The sequence below is a fragment of the Penicillium hordei genome (assembly GCF_028827395.1).
Source record: "Penicillium hordei strain IBT 12815 chromosome Unknown utg000003l_segment0_segment0, whole genome shotgun sequence".
Lineage (NCBI taxonomy): Eukaryota > Fungi > Ascomycota > Eurotiomycetes > Eurotiales > Aspergillaceae > Penicillium > Penicillium hordei.
In genome coordinates, this window is record NW_026623144.1 from 1,504,579 (window position 1) to 1,524,247 (window position 19,669).

The following is a 19,669-nucleotide window of genomic DNA, read 5'->3' on the forward strand; positions in this document are numbered from 1 at the left end:
CAACATTCCAGGGTTCTTTTCCAGGGTCTTCCAGGGTCCCATGTGGACCAGTCCCTTACGTGGCTATTTTTATCCCCCATGTGACTGTCAACTATCCAACGGACAAGATTTCTATATAAACACATTCATATATCTCATTCAACGCTAAAGTAAAATAAAAGGTCGTGGTATCATCTGAGCCATATCACTAGACCATATTCATCTCCCTGCGAATCCTTTCCCCCCTCCTGTTTTTGGAATTTTCTCGTTTTCTTCCGCAACCCGTCAACGCCCTGGCATACCTCGACCGAAAACGAATATAAATCAACCCCAACAAAAACCACAGGTAAGAAAAGTTAAAAGGTAAATATCTGAAAATAAATAAATGAAAATGAAAACGAAGAAAATGAAAAATAAAAATAAAAAAGTGATATGGCCTTCAACCTTCAACCTCCTCCGCATCCCGCTGCGCAGCATTCTCAGAACTAGACTCCAGTCGACGTCCACGCTCCAGGAACCGTCGCTTGCCACGACGAGTATCGAAATGATCAGGAATATCCCCCGCATCTTGGCCCGCAGCGAGCATACTGCTTCTCATTTTATCGCGATAGGCATCCACTATTTGCAAACGGTTAGCGGGGTCTCTCATTTGTCTCAGCCGCAGTCAGATTGTTCCATGGGCACGTGTGCGATGGATGGGTTCAGGTGAAACAATACCGAACCCCCCCCCCCCCCCCCAAAAATGATGATATAAGACGAAAACAAGAAAACAAGAAAATAAGAAAATAAGAAAAATACAAGTGAACACTTACACGATCGCTGTAAAAATAACATCCGTCCCGAAAACACACGACTCTGACTCCAGCTCATGCGATAGCCGAGATCATTAAGCATCAACTCCTTACGATGTTTTCTGCGTGAGGTCTTCGGAACCTCGATTTCAGTCTCGGCGTCAAGCGACGGTGCAGGCACAGTCGTGCGGCCGATAGTCGATGCCTCTGGATCATCCGCTTGCTCGGTGTCATCGCGGAAGAACCGTTTAGCGGGGACGACGCGGTTCTCGTCGCGCATCTGGATGGGGAAGTAGGTGCGCGGATAGACGGCGTTGGACTCGCGGTAGGAGTCTGGGATTTCGTCCATGTTGACTTTGTCGAGGACGACCTTGACGCGGACACGGCAGCCGCGCTGTGGGTCGTCGACTAGGATGAATTTGCGGCGTTTGCCGTCCGGGAGCTGGCTGAAGAGGTCGTCGTTTGTTGGGCCTTGCTCGTCGATGTGGTCGGTTGAGTGCATGCGGGCGGAGGTTGCGATGGGCTGGCGGCTTAGTGAGGTAAGGCTGTTGTCGCGGAGGAGGGGGGGCATGGAGGGCCCGCTGGCGCTGCCGCCTGGGGTTAGAGTTGTTGGGGTGTCATGGAAGATGTGGGCGGGGCGGAGGTCGGGGATTGAAGGTTGTGGGAGGCGTGTGTCCATGCTCCGGTGGCCTGGGTATTCTGTCCCTATAGGGAGGGAATTAGCCTACGCTGTACAAATGCATGTTTGACATGTCGGGGAAAGGAGGTTCAGTTCCAAAGAAAGGAGAGCCAAGGCACAAGATGCGTGGTGCCAAATGATAAAAGGCGACAAAGCAGTGAAGTTGAACAGGGTATGAAATAAGACAGATAAGAACACAGAGTGCGGACCAGGTAGGGATATAAGAGAGAAGAGTACACATCCCATACAACCGTTGACACATCTCATACAACCGTCGACACATCCACACACACACACACACACACACAGAGAGAGAGAGAGATCGGACCAGACAAGACACAAAACTCCCATATATACACATACACACAAGACATAGATCTGGTCCAACAAAAAGAAAAGCCTCGAGGAGAAAATACATGGGTGATCCCGCCGCTCTTTGAAAAAGAAAAAGAAAGAAAGGAAATGAGAGGAAAAAATCCATGGAACAAAGCACAAAGCACATCACATGTGGTGAAACATACCGCTAACTTCCTCATTAGGACTACCATCAGGTTGATGATGATGATGCATCTGCGGCGGGCCCATCGACATGGGACCCAGACTCGGACGGGGAACAGGAGCTGGCATAGCACTCATACCTGAACCAGGCGGACCAGGCGGGCCAACAGGACCTTGCTGTGCCATATGAGTCGGCTGAGCGGGAACCGACTGTCTGCGGTTAATCTTCGCCATACGGCGGACCCGTCTGCTGCGTAGTCTCGGGTCCTGATTGCTATTGCGCCAGCTATCGACCGCACGCTGAATCAAACCACGCTTTCCCCTCAGGGCAGGATTCAGATCTGCCAGCGCCCAGCCGACGGCATTGCACTCTGTTTCGTAGACCAGTCGGTTCCCGCGATATTGGTCTTTACTGCAACAGGCGCGCGGGTACACGCAGTTTTCGGTTTTGAACTCTTGCGTGAGCGTGTCTACGATGACGGATTCCACGTCACACCGGATGGTGTATTCCATCTTCACCCGGTCTCGGGAATACTCGAAGGCGATCCACTGCACGCCGTTGCTGTCCTGTCGCACCACTAGCGGGGTCGTGGCTGGGATGGGGCCTGGTGCTGCGCTGGAGGTGGTGCCACCCAGTGGTGGGCTTGCGTGGGGATTGCTGCTGGGCAGTGCGTGGCTATTGGTTGCCGTGAGAGGAGGGTTCAGCATTGTTTGCTGGGGGGTGGTGGGGTGCTGGGAGGAGTCGAGTTTCATGATCGGGCTGCTGGACATGCCGGACGTAGGGAGGTGGGGGGATTGGTGTGGTGGCCCCTGGGATGGGGCTTTCTGGGGAGGCATCATCAATGGCTGTGTTGTGATAGGATGCGGATGCTGCTGGGGTGAATGGTGGGCCCCATATGGCGATTGCTGAGCTGGGTTCATGGGCGAATATGGTGGATAACCGAACATCTGTGGTGGCATCTGTGGTGATTGCGAATACATGTTGCGGCCATGCTGTTCATGCGGCTGAGAAGCTACCGAGGCTGGTGAGTTTGATTGAGGGGTGTGGTAAATAGAGGGATAAGGTCTCTGCATTTGAGCAGTAGATGCCATGAGGTCAGGTGGCCCTAATCCTTGAGGATTAGTTGATGTCTTTGATAAGCTAAAATTAAATGGATGGCCAAGAGCGTCAAGAAAGCCAAGCACCAGTGCATCATTTCTCAACACCAACGACTTCCCACCAACAGCCAAAGGAAAGAACTGGGCTTACCACTAGAAGGGTAATGTGCCGACGCTGGGGTCGTTGTATAGGGAGAATGGGTGGTGTAGTAGGGTGGTTCCTGAGGTGGCGGTCCGTAGGGATTATGGTGGTGCAGGACTCCGTTTAATGGGTGGGATGGCGGAGGGTATGTGGTAGGAGGAAGAGAAAGAGAAAGAGAAGGCTGAACAGGCTCGGCGGGCCCTTGCTTCTGTGCTAGATTTGATCGAGGTTGTAATGTCTGAGACTGTTGAGAACCGGGACGCCCAGAGTTGCTGTGTCGAAGCTATAGCAGAAACAAACATCAGTGACTGGGACTCCGATAGCCAGCCCCAAAGGTTGCTAGAAGATACGAGCAAGATTCAAGCCAGAAAATGCAGGGTGCTACAAGCTGACAACGTGGACGAAGGAAAGAAAGAAAAAGAACCTGGGAACACAGCCAGAAGTGTCCAGAGTGACATCAGCTTAGAGCTCATCCGGTCTGACGTGGGAATTTGAATCTTGCAGGTATGCAGAATCTCATCATCAGAGTTGAGGGGGTTGGATTGGGCCACAGATCAATGGTATTCCTCGAACAGGGATGGCCGTAGGTGAGTAACAAATGGGCCAGGGTATAGCCGGGATAGTCCGTCCAGGACCAAAGAATAGCATGGATCTGTGTAGCGTTGGTGTGTCCTTGATATCGCGAGTTGGGGGTTTCTTTTTTGTCCCGAAGGGACAAAGCACTCAAAAAAGCTGGATCATGTAGATATCGCTCCCAATCCGCTACACGGACTTTAGGCATGGATTTTTTTTGTTGCTCTCAATTGAAATCATTTTGGTCGAAGTGAGGCTCTAGTTGGAGCAAGGACTTTGATGGGTCCAGAATAGATTCATACAAATGAGACAGCGCTCCACAAGTCATGGCCAGTAGATGGCAAATCGACCAGATTCGGGTTCAATAGCTCAGCATGCTGAGTTGGCGGCTGTTTTCTGATTGAGGGATTCACAACGCTGTTCACTCTGCACAAGATCCAGGTCGACGAAACAGAGAGTCGTAAGAGGGTCGAATCCAAAGGCGTGATAGACATCCAACTGTTCGAGAACAGATAACCCCAATGGAAATAGAACTCCCCCGGCAGCCACATGTAGAAAGAACCAAGAAAGATAGGAATGATATTGAAGTAGGAAACGTATCACAAAATCTATCGGGTAGACGGGAACTCGAAAGGAAAGAGATACGTATGGAAATGATACTCACGGGATCATCAATCGAATCTTCCTTGTACTTCGTCGCTGGAGGACCAAGGTCGGGCTGTACCATGCCGGTCATGAACGATCTCTCTCACAGTCCAAGACAGAATCTTGCAAAACTTGGAAAGAGTACAAGATTGAGAAAGCGAGAACTGGGATGGGGTTCCTTTTGGGAGAATGAGAGATTTTTTTTTTTTTTTGGAAAAAAAAAAAAGGGCGTAGACCACGAGGGCGATCCCGAACTGAGGCTAAACAGAAAGCTGCGCGACACACTAAGTGACTGGGGTTCAGGGGGCCGTGTCGAGTTGAAGGCAAGTGGAGGGTCCAGGGTCGTTTATCTAGCTGCACCCGATTCCATTCTTATTTCCTTTCGCAAACCTCTGGGAGCTAAAATCAAAGGGTCTTTTTTAAAAAGAGAGAAAATATAAAGAATAATAAAAGAGAGGAATTAAAAAATAATAAAAAAGAAATAATAAAACGAAAAGAAAGAGGAAAAGCAGGGAAATCCAAAAAGGAATAAAAGGCCCAATACGGATAAAAACATAAAAAGATAAAATAAAATAAAAAGCTCCCAGCAAAATGTATCAGGATCTGGTAACTAACGGGAAAGTGGTGTAATAATGGGCCAGGATGGACGCAGGAGATTACCTCGAGTCCGGTAAACATCCGAGCCTCTTTTAAAATTAAATGTGTCATCTAACCGAAAGAAAAGCAATAGACGCTTGGGGATGATGTGCAGACAAAGAGACAAGTGGGGAAAGGATGTGCTACGGCATATTCCAGTGGGGAGTAAATCTATACAGAGCTTAGGGCAAAAGGGGATTTGCCGCAACGGCTTGGGCTTCTCGGATCCGGTGGAGTGATCGTGATACGTCCCTCGAGGTAATTCACATTTTATAGTATATGGCGTTGAAAAGTGTAAATAAATAACTCTGAGACCTAGGATTTTCAGGCGGGATTGTGATTGCGTAGTTCAATGTGCCCCCATAGACTCTAAAATAATGTAGGAAAAGAACAGAGGAAAAAAAACACCTCAACATATCTATAGTGTATACAAGTAAAATCATCTCCCTCTAAGCTTGCACCGAGTACTTTTACATTGTACACAGTTAACAAGCTACGGGTAAATCCGTTTGCTCACTTTAAGATCGAATAAAATCCAATGACCCACAAAGCCTAGAATATGTTGACGATTGGCTTGTGGACCTCGGGATGGACTCGAGGCTAAAAAATAAAGCTAGTTGACGTTGCCCTTGGATCGTGCAGAGGCCAGTTTCAGGTACGGCTTGGGCTGAGAAATTCTCGTCGGAGTATATCGAAGATCGGCGGAATAATATGTAAAAAGAGTAAATGAATGTAAAAAAGGGAAAAAAAGGAAAAAGAAGAAGAAAAAAAAAAAAAAAAAGAAAAAAAGGAAATAAAGGAAATAAGTCCCCTTATTTTGAAGACGCGTACTAATAAATCTAGTAAGTTACACCGACCTCTCAGCTGCTTCTTTCCACGGCCCAATTGTCCAAAGAAAAAAAAAAAAGAAAACCTCGCTCTTCAAATAAACTCGAAACAGCCTAACGGCGCCCATCACCATTTTTCTTTTTGGCCGGTCTCTGCGTTCGTGGGACCCGTGTAACCCTGTCGATCTCCATGAACTAGTACTCCGTACGGAGTAGGGTTTATAGGCCATGCTTGACAGAGCATTAGAAACAAGACCACTGATATATATGTGACTAATATCTCAGAACGACAGGGCACGATCGAGTCCCTCTCTTTTTTGACGCTAACGCGTGAACAGCATCGTTCCGTCGTAATAATAGCCAATCGAGTTGAGATTCAACCCCCAAGGATGCGGGCCACTACTCGGGTTCGCTATCCCGGAACTAATCTAGTGGCATCTTAGTCAATCTTGGCATTTATTTTTTATCTGTTCGAGGAAAAAAAAAAAGTGAAAGAAAGGCGAGAGAAAAAGAAAAGAGAGATGGAAGCCCCAACCTTCCCCAATTTTCTCCGACCTTTAACACCGACCTATGCATGACACTTGAAAGGATTCAAGCGGTTTTGTCCTTTGCCCCTGTGCTTCCTGTGAGATGGCTGGAACGCAGAAAAAAGAAAAGAAAAAAAAAAGTTTGCCTAGCCACCCCGTTTTCCAGATCTAATACTGGCCCTCAATTGGATTTAATTAATTTTTATACTCTTGTCCTTTGTACCCTTACCCTTCTCTGTACCTCGGGGGTGGAGACATCCCGACATGAGTGGACCAAGGACTCATGGACTATTCTCGGAGATTATTGGACTATCCTCGGGGGTAATAACGGTAACCGTCTATGGCAACAATGTGAGTTTGATATCGAACATTTTAAGTTTCTATTTTCACTCGTGTTCACTCGTGTTCACTCATATAACCATGGAGCGGGTAACCGGCTCATGAGGCTCATCACTTACTCTGTATGTAAGTCTACAATATACGTTGTAATTTGATCAACAGAAACAGGAAAGCATAGTGTCGATTGTTGCGCAGTGACTTTGCATGAAGGTGAAATAATGGGCGTACAGGAGTCCAGCTTCGGAGGTTTAGGCCATGCAAAATAATAATAAAAAATACAAAAAAAACCGAAGAGCAAAAAATTCAAACTGTCCTCTTTTGAGAGTGCTTCCAGAACCAGGCTAGTCCATCCATTCAGCTACACAATAAAAGACACGGAAAAGGTAGGGTGGGAGTGCACCAATGAACTTCTGCCCAGTGGATCGTCAAGTATGGGGATGATTTGATTTCGGAAGTGTTCGAGGCACACCCCAATCTCTCAGGAACTTAGAGACTCAGCCCTGAAGGTTGGAGCTAGAATCAAGCGCACGGTTGCATGGCCCCCTTTTTTTCTCTCATTTATGTTGTATTAGGGCTAGAGAAACGGTGTCATTTCCACGGAGGACTATCATTGGTGTAGTCTATGATCGATGATCCCGCGGTCTTCCGTTAAGCCGTACCCGCAGTCCCACACGGTAATTTTGGAGTCTCCAAGCTTCAGAAACTGCGATAGCGTGACCCACATGGTCTATGCGGACTACAGGATATGGCATGAGGCACCACGGTTTAGATATGTCAAACCACGTCTGTTTTTAAAAAATTCTTTTTTTTCCCTTAACATCTCAATCCCAACTAAAGCTGATACGAAGGGGAAGAGTCCACCTGACATTAATTGTTACACACAGTATCACCGATCAAAGTGGCTGGGGCTGACCGGGGACGCTATCGGGGACGAACCAGAGGGTAAAACCCCTGGGCGGATCAACCGACAATCCTGGCCCCCTTTTTTGCTCTAAATTGTGCCACTACCGCCCCGGATCGACTACTTGGAATGGTCCAGAGCTCTGGCCGATTGTTAGGTCTTTTTACATAACGAAGCTCTCTATTTGCCGAGACAGTTAGTATTTCACTACCTAGGTAACGTGTGGAACTAATTTCTTTTTTGTGCCGGTCTCCGTCGGTCTCGATCTCTTGTCGATCCATAAGAGCGTACGTCATGTTCGGACAGACAAAGACCCCAAGTGGCCTGTGCGAGAGAGTGTAACACCGTTTGGACATGAGATTTTCATCTCGTATGCGGGAGACCTAAACCCTAACCCCGATCAGGTAAGAGGAAGCTGGGTTTGCAGTCACCTTTGTCATCAAGGGGCTTGAACTAAGTAGTAAAAGGACTTCGAACTACTGCTGCCTGCGGATACATATCAAGATAGTTCAAACACACAAGTTGATAACGAAAAGTAGATTAAAGCATATACTCCGTATCCTGTACGGAATAGGTTGGATTCGGGTGTTTTGTCTGAAACCCCGAAGTAGAAAATACTCGGGGCAAGTCCTCCGTGATCTTTTAGTTAATTCTTTGTTTTCTGATCGACAGAAGAAAGATGCCGAAAACCAAGTTTGAAGAAGCAGACTTTTCGACGTCCACGTTGGCCTGGTGCAACCCTTGCTTTTCACAGCTTTAGCAATGCAGGCGAGCTGTCTCTCTTCCTTCACCTCCAGAACTAGCTTGAATTTCTGCGAGAAACTTTCCTGTGGAAATAAGCCCGAACTCCGGGGAGATACATACATCATCGGAGCTCGGCAAGATGTCGAGGCCGGTATGTCCGATTGCTCAACATCGACGCTCGGTCCCGAGTATGGAAATATGGGTACGCCAATGGACACGGGGCAATTGAGGGGGGCTATAAGCCACAATCTAGTAGATCGCGGGTCGACCTGTAGTCCTAGGAAGACCAACTTGAAGTCTTGATAGTCTTAGCCGCTTGGTTACGTTACGTTAGTTACATCCATGGATCCATAGATCCTGCCCCGGTGCCGAGGTGTGTTGGATATTTCGATTTTCTCGACAATTCAACAAAAAAAGAAAAAGATATTTCTGGAAATATTTGGGGTTCAACTGCCCCCAAATTAAAGTTGGCATACCCTGGTCTTTCGTCCATGCGGATATTGCCCCTGTTTAGTCTGCTTAGTCTGCAATGATCTGCCCCAGGGCTCTCAACGGCTTCAAACCCTTGAAAAATTAGCCTATAATGAATGCTTATGTATATCCCTATGATTCAATATGCTTCACTCTAAGCTTTACAAGCCTAGCTAATACCAATCAATTCAGAATCCCCCCCCACCTCTCAAAAAAATTAAAAAATAAAAAGAATAGAAGTAAAAAGAATAAAACATTCTCCAAAGGCCCCCTCTTCCGGTCTAAGGGATGGCGCCGAGAAGAGGAAATAATAACCACCCCCAAAAAGAACACAAGTCGAATATGTTGCATCGGCTCTCTCCGACATCGCTCCCTATACACTGTACTCCGTACATATATTGTACTTATTATCTTGAACATCCATACCTAGATAGACGCGACAGATTACCTAAGTAGGTAAACGTTCAACGGCCCCACCATCCGGATCCGAAGAACGGAGCTCAGAACGTGCAATGGGATATTATTATTATTTTTAGCCGAACTCTCGCTTCTCGATTTCTTTACCCTGTCCGGAGTACCTAGGCATGTACTTTGTGCCAGAATCCCGCACCGAGTGAAGGTTATCACACCGGTCTATTCCGTACTCCGTCCCCAGCCGCTAAAAGTCGTAATTGGGGAATATCGGGGAAAGATCATAACCCGGGGACCGACTGATATTATTTACTACCACTTGGAAGGATTGTACCATTTGCATCCAATAGAAAAATGCAAACCGTGGTACATTTCCAACATAAATACATGCAGATTTGATTCCCAGTTGTAACTGCGATATGTGGTCATAGTTAATAAGTTTCAGCCTTTCCACGCGTCAAAACCCTCCCATACACCGAATGTTTCCTCAAACTCTTTCTAAAAAGTTTCTAGCCTGAACCATAAGTCGAAGTCAAAATATCCAAAAGTTAGTTCTCACCGCAAACCAGAAAACTTTGAGCCATCCCATGTGGAAGAATATATTAAAATATGCATGTGGGTGCGGTAGCCCGTCGCGTGGCCGGAGTTAGCGAATTGTTTCAAAATTAAATTAAATTATTATTATTATTTTTTTTTTTTTTCATATACTATGTATTGAAAGACACGGAAATTTTCGAGGTTGATCGCTGCAGAGATGGCGAGAATGACAATTACCATACGGAGTACACGCACAGGTCCTAATATATGCTTGAGAATTATACCGCATGAACTGAGCTGTCTGCACACTGCACCGTTTAATCGAGGATTGTAGCTATCCCATGTATCACACGTCAGAGGCCCGGGGGAATAACCAAGACCCGAGCGCGAAACTTGTTCCTCGTCCTATAATAAACCTAGATATTGGTGATAAGCATTGAATCATTGCTCTGTACGGACTACGGGGGAGATCGTAACTAATTCCTCGGCCTCGGCCCTATTAACAATCTGATGACAACATCGGGGGGTCAAGGTCAGATGTGTCAAGATGTTGAGTGGAGGCAGGGGGCCAAGTGAGCGCGTTTATGTTTGCTTTTTTTGGCTTTTGCCCACATGTGCCACGACGATCTTCGACGAGTTCGGGATAGTTGCATCCAGCCGACCAATCTTGATTTTTGTGTTCCGTTGAAGGCGTAAATGTAATATAAAAATTCCTTAAACCAAAGTAACTGTTTGGCTAGTATCATAATCAAACTCGGAGATACTCCATGGGGAGTCCGGAGTTACGGAGTTGACCAAAAAGAAACATAGGAACATTAGAAATCACATTGTGACGTTAAAAAGATCGTGTCAAGGATCAGCACGTTCCCTTAGGTTTCATCTCCACAACGGAGGTAAGCACTGTATATAGATAATTTATGGGAACGAGACCAGATTGGACAATTCCTTGCTCTAGGATGTATGTCCTCCGTACTCCGTGCAGTCTAATAACTTGATTCCAATAGATCTATCCCGGCAGCCAAGCACGCGGACCCCAACAGCCCTGGGCCGGGAAACAAGCTCTCTCCACCTTCCTTGATTTTATTTTGATTCATATGGAGATCGACTTCCTAGATTTCCATGGTAGCTTTTAGCTTATAATATTGTCGACCATCATACGCTATAATGCTCCGTGCTTCGTGCTCCGTACTGCTTTATCCAGGTGGAGTGCCCGTTCTCACCCCTCCCTTCGCCACATCCATGACTCGCGCACAGAGATTGCTGCCCGGGTTTTCTCGCCATCCATTAACAGACAATCTGTGGGCGGTTAGCTCCACAGAGCTTGGATCCTCAAATCGGATGTGAAATCACATCCACTGCCTCCACAGTAATCATACATCGTATATCGTATACTTCGTACAGTATGCAGTCTAACAGTGATGCCCTACAACATACGGAGTACTATGTACAGTGGTTCGTGGTCTCTTTATGTGAGGCATATTAAATGCCGCATACACCATACGTACCCTCCGTACCCAGCCGTGATCTCGGCCACTTCCAACGCCGAAGTGATGAGAATGTCGCCGAAGTTACTAAATCTCCTGTTGTAACCCTACTATAACTCTTTGGGTAGGTGCTCCCAATGTCCGTGTACACTATACAAAGTATGGAATAAGAAGATTATAAACACTTAACCCACACTGGTAGATAACTATACCGATGCTAGTGATGTAATACTGTACACGTAGTAACCATGGATTCTAACTATTGGTACGTCCATCCCACCCTATATCTAGTCTACTACTATGTCGCCCAGGCAAATTGCAAGCTAGCAAGGGAACTAGGTGGGACGTGCCTCGAACAGGGGAGGGGTAGCTCATCTATTCTTGTACTATAATCTCCACGTAAATTACCTTGCGAGGATTTACTCCGTCTTCCGCAAGAACTTGTAGAGATCTGCAGATGTAGCCTCAATTTATAATGAGTCAATTTCCACTATCACCAGAAGAGCATCGGTGAAATCCGAAATCCGACTCCAACACAGAAAACCCCCAAATGTTTGCCAGTGGCGTATTGTCTAGAACCTGCAGCCACTATGCAACTACGATAATCTAAGTGTTGCCCCCCTTTTTATTTGTACGTGTTTTTATTCTGTTTCCCCGGTGGAATTAATATGTTGATTTCTTTTTCGTTGAAAATTATTGAGATTTACGCGTCGTTGGATAATTCCCGGATGGCAGACACTACTCCACATGGAGTATACTCTACGAAGGACGAAGAAGAAAATAAAGCAAATATATATATAAAAAAAGAAAACATTGCATCCTGACACAATTGCATTTGCAGGCGTGGCAGTTCTATTTGCTTTTTCCTTGACATTTCCCCCTCCTGCGATTTTAGGAAGGGCGCTTGATTTGTATTTTTCTTAGCGCTCTCGTGCTCTCCATAGGTACAGACCCACATGCCAACGAAAGAAGTAAACATCTAGAAGTGGGGAAGCCCAGCTCCAGACTCTGCTATCCTCTCTCTTTCCATTGAGATAATGTAACGGCATGACTACATATGCAGACCCCATCGTGTCGTATCGACCGATCCGGAATTAAGAGTGACACAAAGCTAAGATAGAAATACATGCGAGTCATGAAAAGAAAACGTCACGGCGAATTCATCCAATGAGCCGCACGACTCGGAGTTTGACTCGCGTTCGTTGTATCTGGTCTGATATCGGATGACTGTGGATGCGGGCGCGGGTGGCCTAGCGACTGATCATCGTTGGGCTCCGCAATTAAAGCCGCTGGGGCCTAATTGGGTCGGAAAGAATCCAGCATGTTGCGCTGCATGTGCAGGCGTTTTTGATCATGGACGTTCTATCAAACAATATGACAGGTGCGTGCTCCGTACGGAGTGCATACAACGTAGCATACAACGCAGTCATGGATTGGTGTGGAGGCGGTGTAAGTTGGAATAAACCGGAAGAGGAAAAAGACACGACTTGAGTCTGAGACGGGTTTATACTGAGGACCTTGGGAGGCGCGTAAATTGGACGGGTGCTTGCTTTTTGCCTGCAGGGGTTTGCCGCATGGTCTTCGTCCCCAGAAGGATAGGTGCATTAGTTACATTTGCTAGAGCCAACCTGAGAACAGAGGGTTTCCTCGCCCCTGTGCGCTTGGCAAATGCCATTATGGTTTCAACGGGCTCAACGCTAGTTCATCGCCCTGCGAGGCATATCCAAATCTCGAGGCATTGAAAGACCCTCCTATACAGGCGCAGCAGACGAATTGCTCATCCTAGGCCGTTCAGCCTCATGCATTGAGTTGGTCGACGTGCGTGGACGCGACGGCAAGGTCATCTTCTGTGCGGGTGGTGCAGCGGCCGCTTCGAGCTGCTTCCAGGGCTCTTCCTCGCCCTCGCCCTCGTCCTCATCGTCACTGGAAGACTCCTCGCCCCGGCGGCCATGGCGTTGAGTCTCATCTCTAAACTTGCGTCTCTCACGCAGTTGTTCCTTGTGTCGGGTATCTATGCAATTCAATTGTGAGTATTCTACTTCAAATGAGATTCCAGGATATACGCAGCAGCATGACTTACCTCTGATCTCCTGTGTCTTGACAGCATACTGCTGGATCTCCTCCTTGCTCAAAACCCTCAACACAATCACATAATCTGACCGCTCCTCGAACCGTTCATTGCCCGCTTCCAAAGCCTCCGGATTCACGAGCCGCCGATCAATCTTCGTCCAGCGAGCTCCCGGTGGAATCCCCTGTTTATGGGCGTCTTTGAGAGGGGCGACCCCCTCCCTCACCGGGTTTGGTTCCTCTGGGAAGGCCGGGCGCGGAGCTTTGAGGATCCCCTTAGGAGGAGCCTCGGGCTCCTTTGGAGCAGCCGGCTCGACAGCAATAAGTCTTTTGGGGTCATCTTTGGCCATGTCTACCGAGGGGGATCGTCGCGAGTCAACGGCGTGGCCATCCTCCAACATGCGGTGGGAGCGAGAAGAGCGGTATCCACGCGAGTGGTCGCGGTCTCGCCTGTGGTGCGAGCGGTCCCGACTGCGGTCACGGTCGCGGTCGCTTTCGGTGTCGGTGCTACTGTGCCTGCGACGTGCGGGCTCACGTCTGTAGTTTCGCAGGTCTTCATCTGACGTGTCGGTATCATCGCTGTGCGTCCGCCGCCTAGAGTGTCGCCGCGATCGACCGAGGCGACGGGCATCGGCGGGGTCCAAGTAAGCTTGCTTGGTTCTTTCATCGGCCAGAGCTGCTTCTACCAGCTCCCGCGATGGGGGCTGGACGGCATCGTGGTCATGCTCGACGTGTGGGCGTCTGTGCTTGCGTCGTGACGGACGGTGGTTATCGTGGTCCGACATGTCGGAGTATCCGCCTCCCAAGGCCGCTGTTCCAAGTCCCATAGTAGCGAGCGCGCCGACGTCATGTGGCTTGGGGTGGTGGTCTTCTGGATAGCGGTTCTCCCGATCGTTCGCGTGGCGCGCTCCGTGGGCACGGCGGCGGCGACGCTCATCACCTCGGGAGGGGTATTCAGCGTCAGAGTCTTGAGGTACGGCAACCAGGGCTTGATCATGGAATCCATCATTCGATCTGTGCGGGTCCCGATGGTCTTCTTTGCCATACGCTGAGCTTCGCGGCCGTTCACGCCCGAGCTTGTCAAGGCCCCAGGATGTTGGGGGTGGGCCATGAGGACGGTCTTTTCGTGCTGTCCACTGGGGGTTTTCTTCCACGCCAGTGTAACTGAGCGGCCGATCGAGAGAGTATCTCGGCCCACGATGACGCGGCTTGACAGGGTAGTCCCGATCGAATTGCTCACGGGCATTGGTGTATGAATAGGCATCGAAATCATCGATGTCATCGCCTTTTCTCAGCCCGTCGTACGCTGGATAGCGTGGTGAACGAGGGGGCGGGTGGACACGGTGGTGATGCGCACTGTGACCAGTCCGGTGCCTGTCATCATTCCGTGGGCCAATATGGCCCGTGTCGCTCGCGTAGTCGGTGCTATAGATTCGGCGATGGGCGGGGTGTCGAGGGGAAGCAGGGACTATATGATGACCGGAATCTGTGGGAAGAGGGCTCGGGGTACGGCGGTGAATTGAGTGGTGCACAGGTGAGAGATGTTGACGGGATGTGGAAGGTACAGCCAGACGCACTGGTGTCTCGTAGTCGGCTTGTGTTGTTGTGTTGCTTCTGTGTCTGGTGCGGGGCTGGACACTGTATTCGGTGCGTTTTTTGGCGGACGCAGTCGGATCACGGACTCGATGGGATGATATTTGGTGGGCCTCGAGTTTCGATGGTCGCCCTGAGCGGTACCCAAAAGCACTGGCGTATCCAGTATCGGACGGGTAGTCGGCGTAATCGTAGCGCCTTGGTGCATCATAAGGGTCGTAGGAGGAGGTTAGTTCTACCATACCGGTTGACGCTCTCATGGGGTCAATCATGGAGTGTCGGCCTCGGCTGGGAGACAGATTCCGGTAGTGAGTCGACATTTTTAGATGTAACTGAAGAGCGATGGATGCAGATAATGATAACGCCTGGTCTGTTCAAACCAGGTGTAACAGCTCTTCTCCGGTCGGCTTCGGGAGATGAGTATTTAACAATCCGAGTCGGGCTATGTAGAAATGCCCAACCTGGTCGGTTGGCTCGAAGGCGAGGATTCGGTCAAAAGTCAAGAAAAATGGAGCCGAAATTGACACGAAGCCCGGAGCCCAATAGTTGCCCAACTCAACAATGAAGGAGGGGATTCAGAAATGTGTTGAAATGAAAGGTGTGAACAATGACGCAAAAGTGGGTTGGGGTTGGACGAAAGGTTAGTAAGAAATGCCAAGGGATTTCCACTGATGATTATTCATTCAAGTGTCTCTCCAGGGATCTAGGAAGGAAGTGGACAGCTCTGAGATGAAATAGAAGACAAATAGAAAATAAATAATAGAAATACTAGAAATGTATATAAAATATAATTTCCATGGATCCAGAGGATGTGAACCTTGGGAACTTAAAGCTGTCAACCGTGGATGCCATGTGTGGTTCCCGCCCTTTAACTATGAAACTCCCTTGCTTCATATGCGCAACACTCCCCCGATAGGCGGTCAAGAGACTTTCATTTTTGTTTCGCCCGGGTAAAGCTTGGAAGCCATATATGTGGGTTCCAAGGTTTGAGAGTTTGAGCATCCACAGCCGTTTTATGATATCACTTGAGCCGCATTAGAAGGGGAAAATTGGAGTTGTTTTGGTGAAATTTAGGAGGGGGAATCACGGATATATAACCCTAGGTTTTGATTCTTTATACCTAATGTTCTCTCCCAACTTAATTAACATACAATATAGAGGCTGTGCAATCAGGTGAATTGGCTCAGCCTGTCTATGGGAATGAGGTCATAGATGAATCCACCTTACTCCGAGATTGTTCAGAGGCATCTATTGAGCACCCAGTTTACATACCCAAAGAAGTATTTTGTTGAACAAAATATACTAATATGAACTTAGTACCAGAGGCTTAGTGTATAGAGCAAGTGGTAAAATTCCTTGTCCTACTTCTCATCTCGTTGAAATCTATCAACAAAGTTGGTTACGTGAGGTATGTCCCGTATATCGCTCAAAACATTCATACATCTACCTAGCTATGCACCAGCTCACCGATTTATAGACTCGGAAATCCCAGCCTCAGAGTCGTTCTATGCACCTACGCCTACATGATCCCTAACATTGATGCTTCCAAGGGACTTCGAGCTAACCCGAACGACAATAGCGACGGCTTCGCGTCCGAGCAGCAAGGGTAAACGGTGGGCCTTACTCCGTACTCGACAAGTTAATTGACAAGTCATTTCTTTTTGAGATGTTAATTTAGATTAAAATTACCTACCCATCTGCTGCGTAGGGCGTGCATATCGGAGCCATAGATGCCGCAATAATTAACACACATACCAATGTCAGTCTCCTCCTACGGCTTAGACTTAAAACTCTTGCCCCACCACCTTGTTTTTCGCGGGATCCTCGTCGAATCCTATCTAGCCCTCGAACATATAGTCAGTGGTTTCCACAATTAAATTTGAATGCTCTAAGTGGATATTAGGAATAAATTGGAAGATAAAGGTTCTCTAGTGGCCGTCAAATTATCTACTACAGCTTTTTATATCCACCTCTCCCGGTCGCTCGTGGTTTTTCTGACTTCAATTCTTGGGAAATCCTCACAATTTTCTACCTCCTACACACTTTAAAGTAATTAATTCTTGCTAACTAGTGACTATAGGATCCACTCGGCTGTTGAAATAGGATGTCATCACGGGATTTAGGGTGGCTTATATGCCGACTCGATAAAGTCTAGATATACGAAATGCTCGATGACATTAAATCAACTTAGGGGCTGGAATTCAAGACCCTAAGCAGGCAAAAGTGATACAATTATGATTGGTATATAAGTCGTGGTATGTTGAAGAGGATCTTTTCCATTGACTGAATTCTGCACGGCGATTGTGTGTGGTATATTACATCATGAAGTCGGATGTTTGACCGTAGGCGCGGCCGTCGGAATCAATATATTGCCAATTACCACGCTTTCACCCTCGGCAATCTTTGTATCTATGCATCGAAGAAGCATAAGAAACCCAAAGTCTCTATTATGGGAAATATGGCCTATTCTAACCAAAGCACTACTTCACGACCCACTCATACTCCTTTTCAATGGGGCAGGCAGATGCACGGAGGAGCGCCGTATCCGAGCCGGAGGTCTGGCAGCCGGTCATACTAATGTTTTCGCGGGAGGAATTCTGGGAATACATATTATGGTCATCAGACTAACCGAAATAGAAAAACTCAATTTGCTTTTTAAGAGAGCTTATAATCATATGTGCCTCCTAAGTTTGAGAGCTCAAGAAAAGAAGAAAAAAAGACGGAAAGAAGGAAAAATGGAATTGACATATGGTACAATCTATTGGGATGAATCAGCTTGTATCTTTCTTCCGAGACTGACACAAGGACTAGACGAAGGAGTCTAGCGACAACCCCATTTCACTCACTCGGGCTTCTGGCCGACCATAAGGTACATTGGGGTAAACAATTTCTTCTGAGCACCCTCGACTAAGCAATTAGCACCCAAAGAGAGGTTATCCCCAGTCTTTTGTGAGCCCTTCGGGAAGAGGCCGATAGTCTCACCAGCACCGATAAAACGATGAGCAATGCCACGGCCCCACCAGGTCATACGAGCGATAACGAAAAAGTCCCAGACGGAACCTATGTGCTTGAAGGAGCCCGCTAACGGGTAGTACCAGGGGATAGGATCAGGACGAGCAGCCATATCCTCGTGGTGAAGCAAGCTAAAACCGGCGTTACGGAACGCAGTCAGGCCTTCAGAAACTTTGACCATGTTCGAAATTCCGTCCCCCTGCTCGATACCTAGACGGATACGACGGTGCTCGGGGTCATCGTTGTTGTAATCGTCAGTCATGAACCATTCATAGACTGCAAATTTACCACCAGGCTTTAGAACTCGGAAGATTTCCTTATAAACACCCTCAAGTTCGGGAGCGTGGACGGTAGCCTCGATCACATACACAGCATCGAAGCTGTTATCGGGGAACTTCATCTGCATAAAGTCGCCCTTAACGAATACCATCTTATCCGAAAGACCATGCTTTTGGGCGTAGTAGGTGGCGCGGTCGATTTGGTAGTCGTTGTTATTCAAACCGGTAATATGGGCACCGGTGAACTTGACTATCTCGCGTGCGGGACCACCAACACCACAACCGACATCTAGAACATTCATGTCCTTGGTGATACCAGCCTGTAGGGCAAGGTAATGCTCATGGCGGGCGATGGCCTGGTGGAAAGGCTCACCGTAGGCGAATCGGCAAAAGTGAAATGAGGTGCTCCATCCGTACTCGTAAAAGTCGGTTGCAAGGTTGTAGTAGCTAGGAAAAGATTGTTAGTATCGAGTATATATATAAACCATCAATATTTCGCAGGACATACTGTCGGGTCAGAGTTGCGTACTCCGCTTTCCGGGCCTGACGATCGCAGGGCGTTAGTGATAAGATTATTTCACTAGGGATGGGCAGTACCAGACCTCGCGAATCGCATTTGTCTCATCGGTAGCTTGATTGTCCCAGTGCTTGAAGTACTCATCTATAGCAGCCTTCTGAGCGGTGGCATCCTTTCCGCGCATAGCAGCGAGACCACCATTGGCCTTGGCCGACTTGCCGTGGAGGACCTTGTTGAAGGCAGCATCGCGTGCGACATCCTCATGTTCCAAAGCGGAGGGAGTCATGGTGCAGAGAAGGAGTAATATTTGGTAGGACTTTGAAGTAGAAGAAAATTAAGAGTCTATCCAAAGAACAACACAACGAAGACATGGTATATATAGTAAATTGAGGATACCAGAAAAGCAGCTTGCAAAAAATATACAGAAAGGAAATTAAGTTGTAGAATGGGTATAGAAAAGATGAATACATCCGTGGATGAGTGGAAGGCCAATCAGCCAATCAAATGAGATCTTTTTGAGGTGGTCACACTCTGCTCTCTGACGGAACAGGCACTTTCCGTGCTATGGTTGAATCGGATGTTGCAGCTCCCGTGCGCTTGAGTTAATTGGTCACATCAGCCCGTGGACGTTCCACTTTTTTATCGATTTCCTTTCGCTACATTCTTTTGGCCGTTCCGCCCTTGGATACCATCGGCTTGCAGCTGGCATCAAGTTACCGTGGTGGCGCCAGACAGGTTAGATTAGATACAAAATCAAATAGAACATTGCATTACATATGTTGTACACCAGAGAACTAAAGTAGGTTTGGCTTTGGCAGCATAGTGAAAGTATTAGATTCTATGAATGGTTTAGTTGGCGTGTTTGGTATTTATATGGTCACTCGACCATATAAGTGCTCATGCACAAGCACCGTTTGCAC

At 47.8% G+C, this 19,669-nt stretch overlaps 3 protein-coding genes across 3 annotated transcripts; all 3 read right to left on the reverse strand.

Moving 5' to 3' along the window:
- Nucleotides 1-418: 418 nt before the first annotated feature.
- N7537_005820 (uncharacterized protein) lies at nucleotides 419-4,585 on the reverse strand (the record flags this gene model as incomplete). Its single annotated transcript, XM_056896877.1, has 5 exons — nucleotides 4,425-4,585; nucleotides 3,197-3,470; nucleotides 1,971-3,053; nucleotides 792-1,475; nucleotides 419-597 (listed from the first exon to the last, which is right to left on the reverse strand). Exons 1-5 carry the CDS (start codon nucleotides 4,494-4,496, stop codon nucleotides 419-421), a joined length of 2,292 nt encoding a protein of 763 aa, XP_056752662.1. The 5' UTR covers nucleotides 4,497-4,585.
- An 8,448-nt stretch (nucleotides 4,586-13,033) lies between these two features.
- N7537_005821 (uncharacterized protein) lies at nucleotides 13,034-15,262 on the reverse strand (the record flags this gene model as incomplete). Its single annotated transcript, XM_056896878.1, has 2 exons — nucleotides 13,034-13,293; nucleotides 13,363-15,262. 2 exons carry the CDS (start codon nucleotides 15,260-15,262, stop codon nucleotides 13,034-13,036), a joined length of 2,160 nt encoding a protein of 719 aa, XP_056752663.1.
- Nucleotides 15,263-17,784: 2,522 nt separating this feature from the next.
- N7537_005822 (sterol methyltransferase) lies at nucleotides 17,785-19,035 on the reverse strand (the record flags this gene model as incomplete). The annotated part of the gene is made up of 3 exons (XM_056896879.1): nucleotides 17,785-18,679; nucleotides 18,741-18,775; nucleotides 18,835-19,035. The coding sequence occupies 3 exons, from the start codon at nucleotides 19,033-19,035 to the stop codon at nucleotides 17,785-17,787; spliced, it is 1,131 nt and encodes a 376-aa protein (XP_056752664.1).
- Nucleotides 19,036-19,669: the final 634 nt, after the last annotated feature.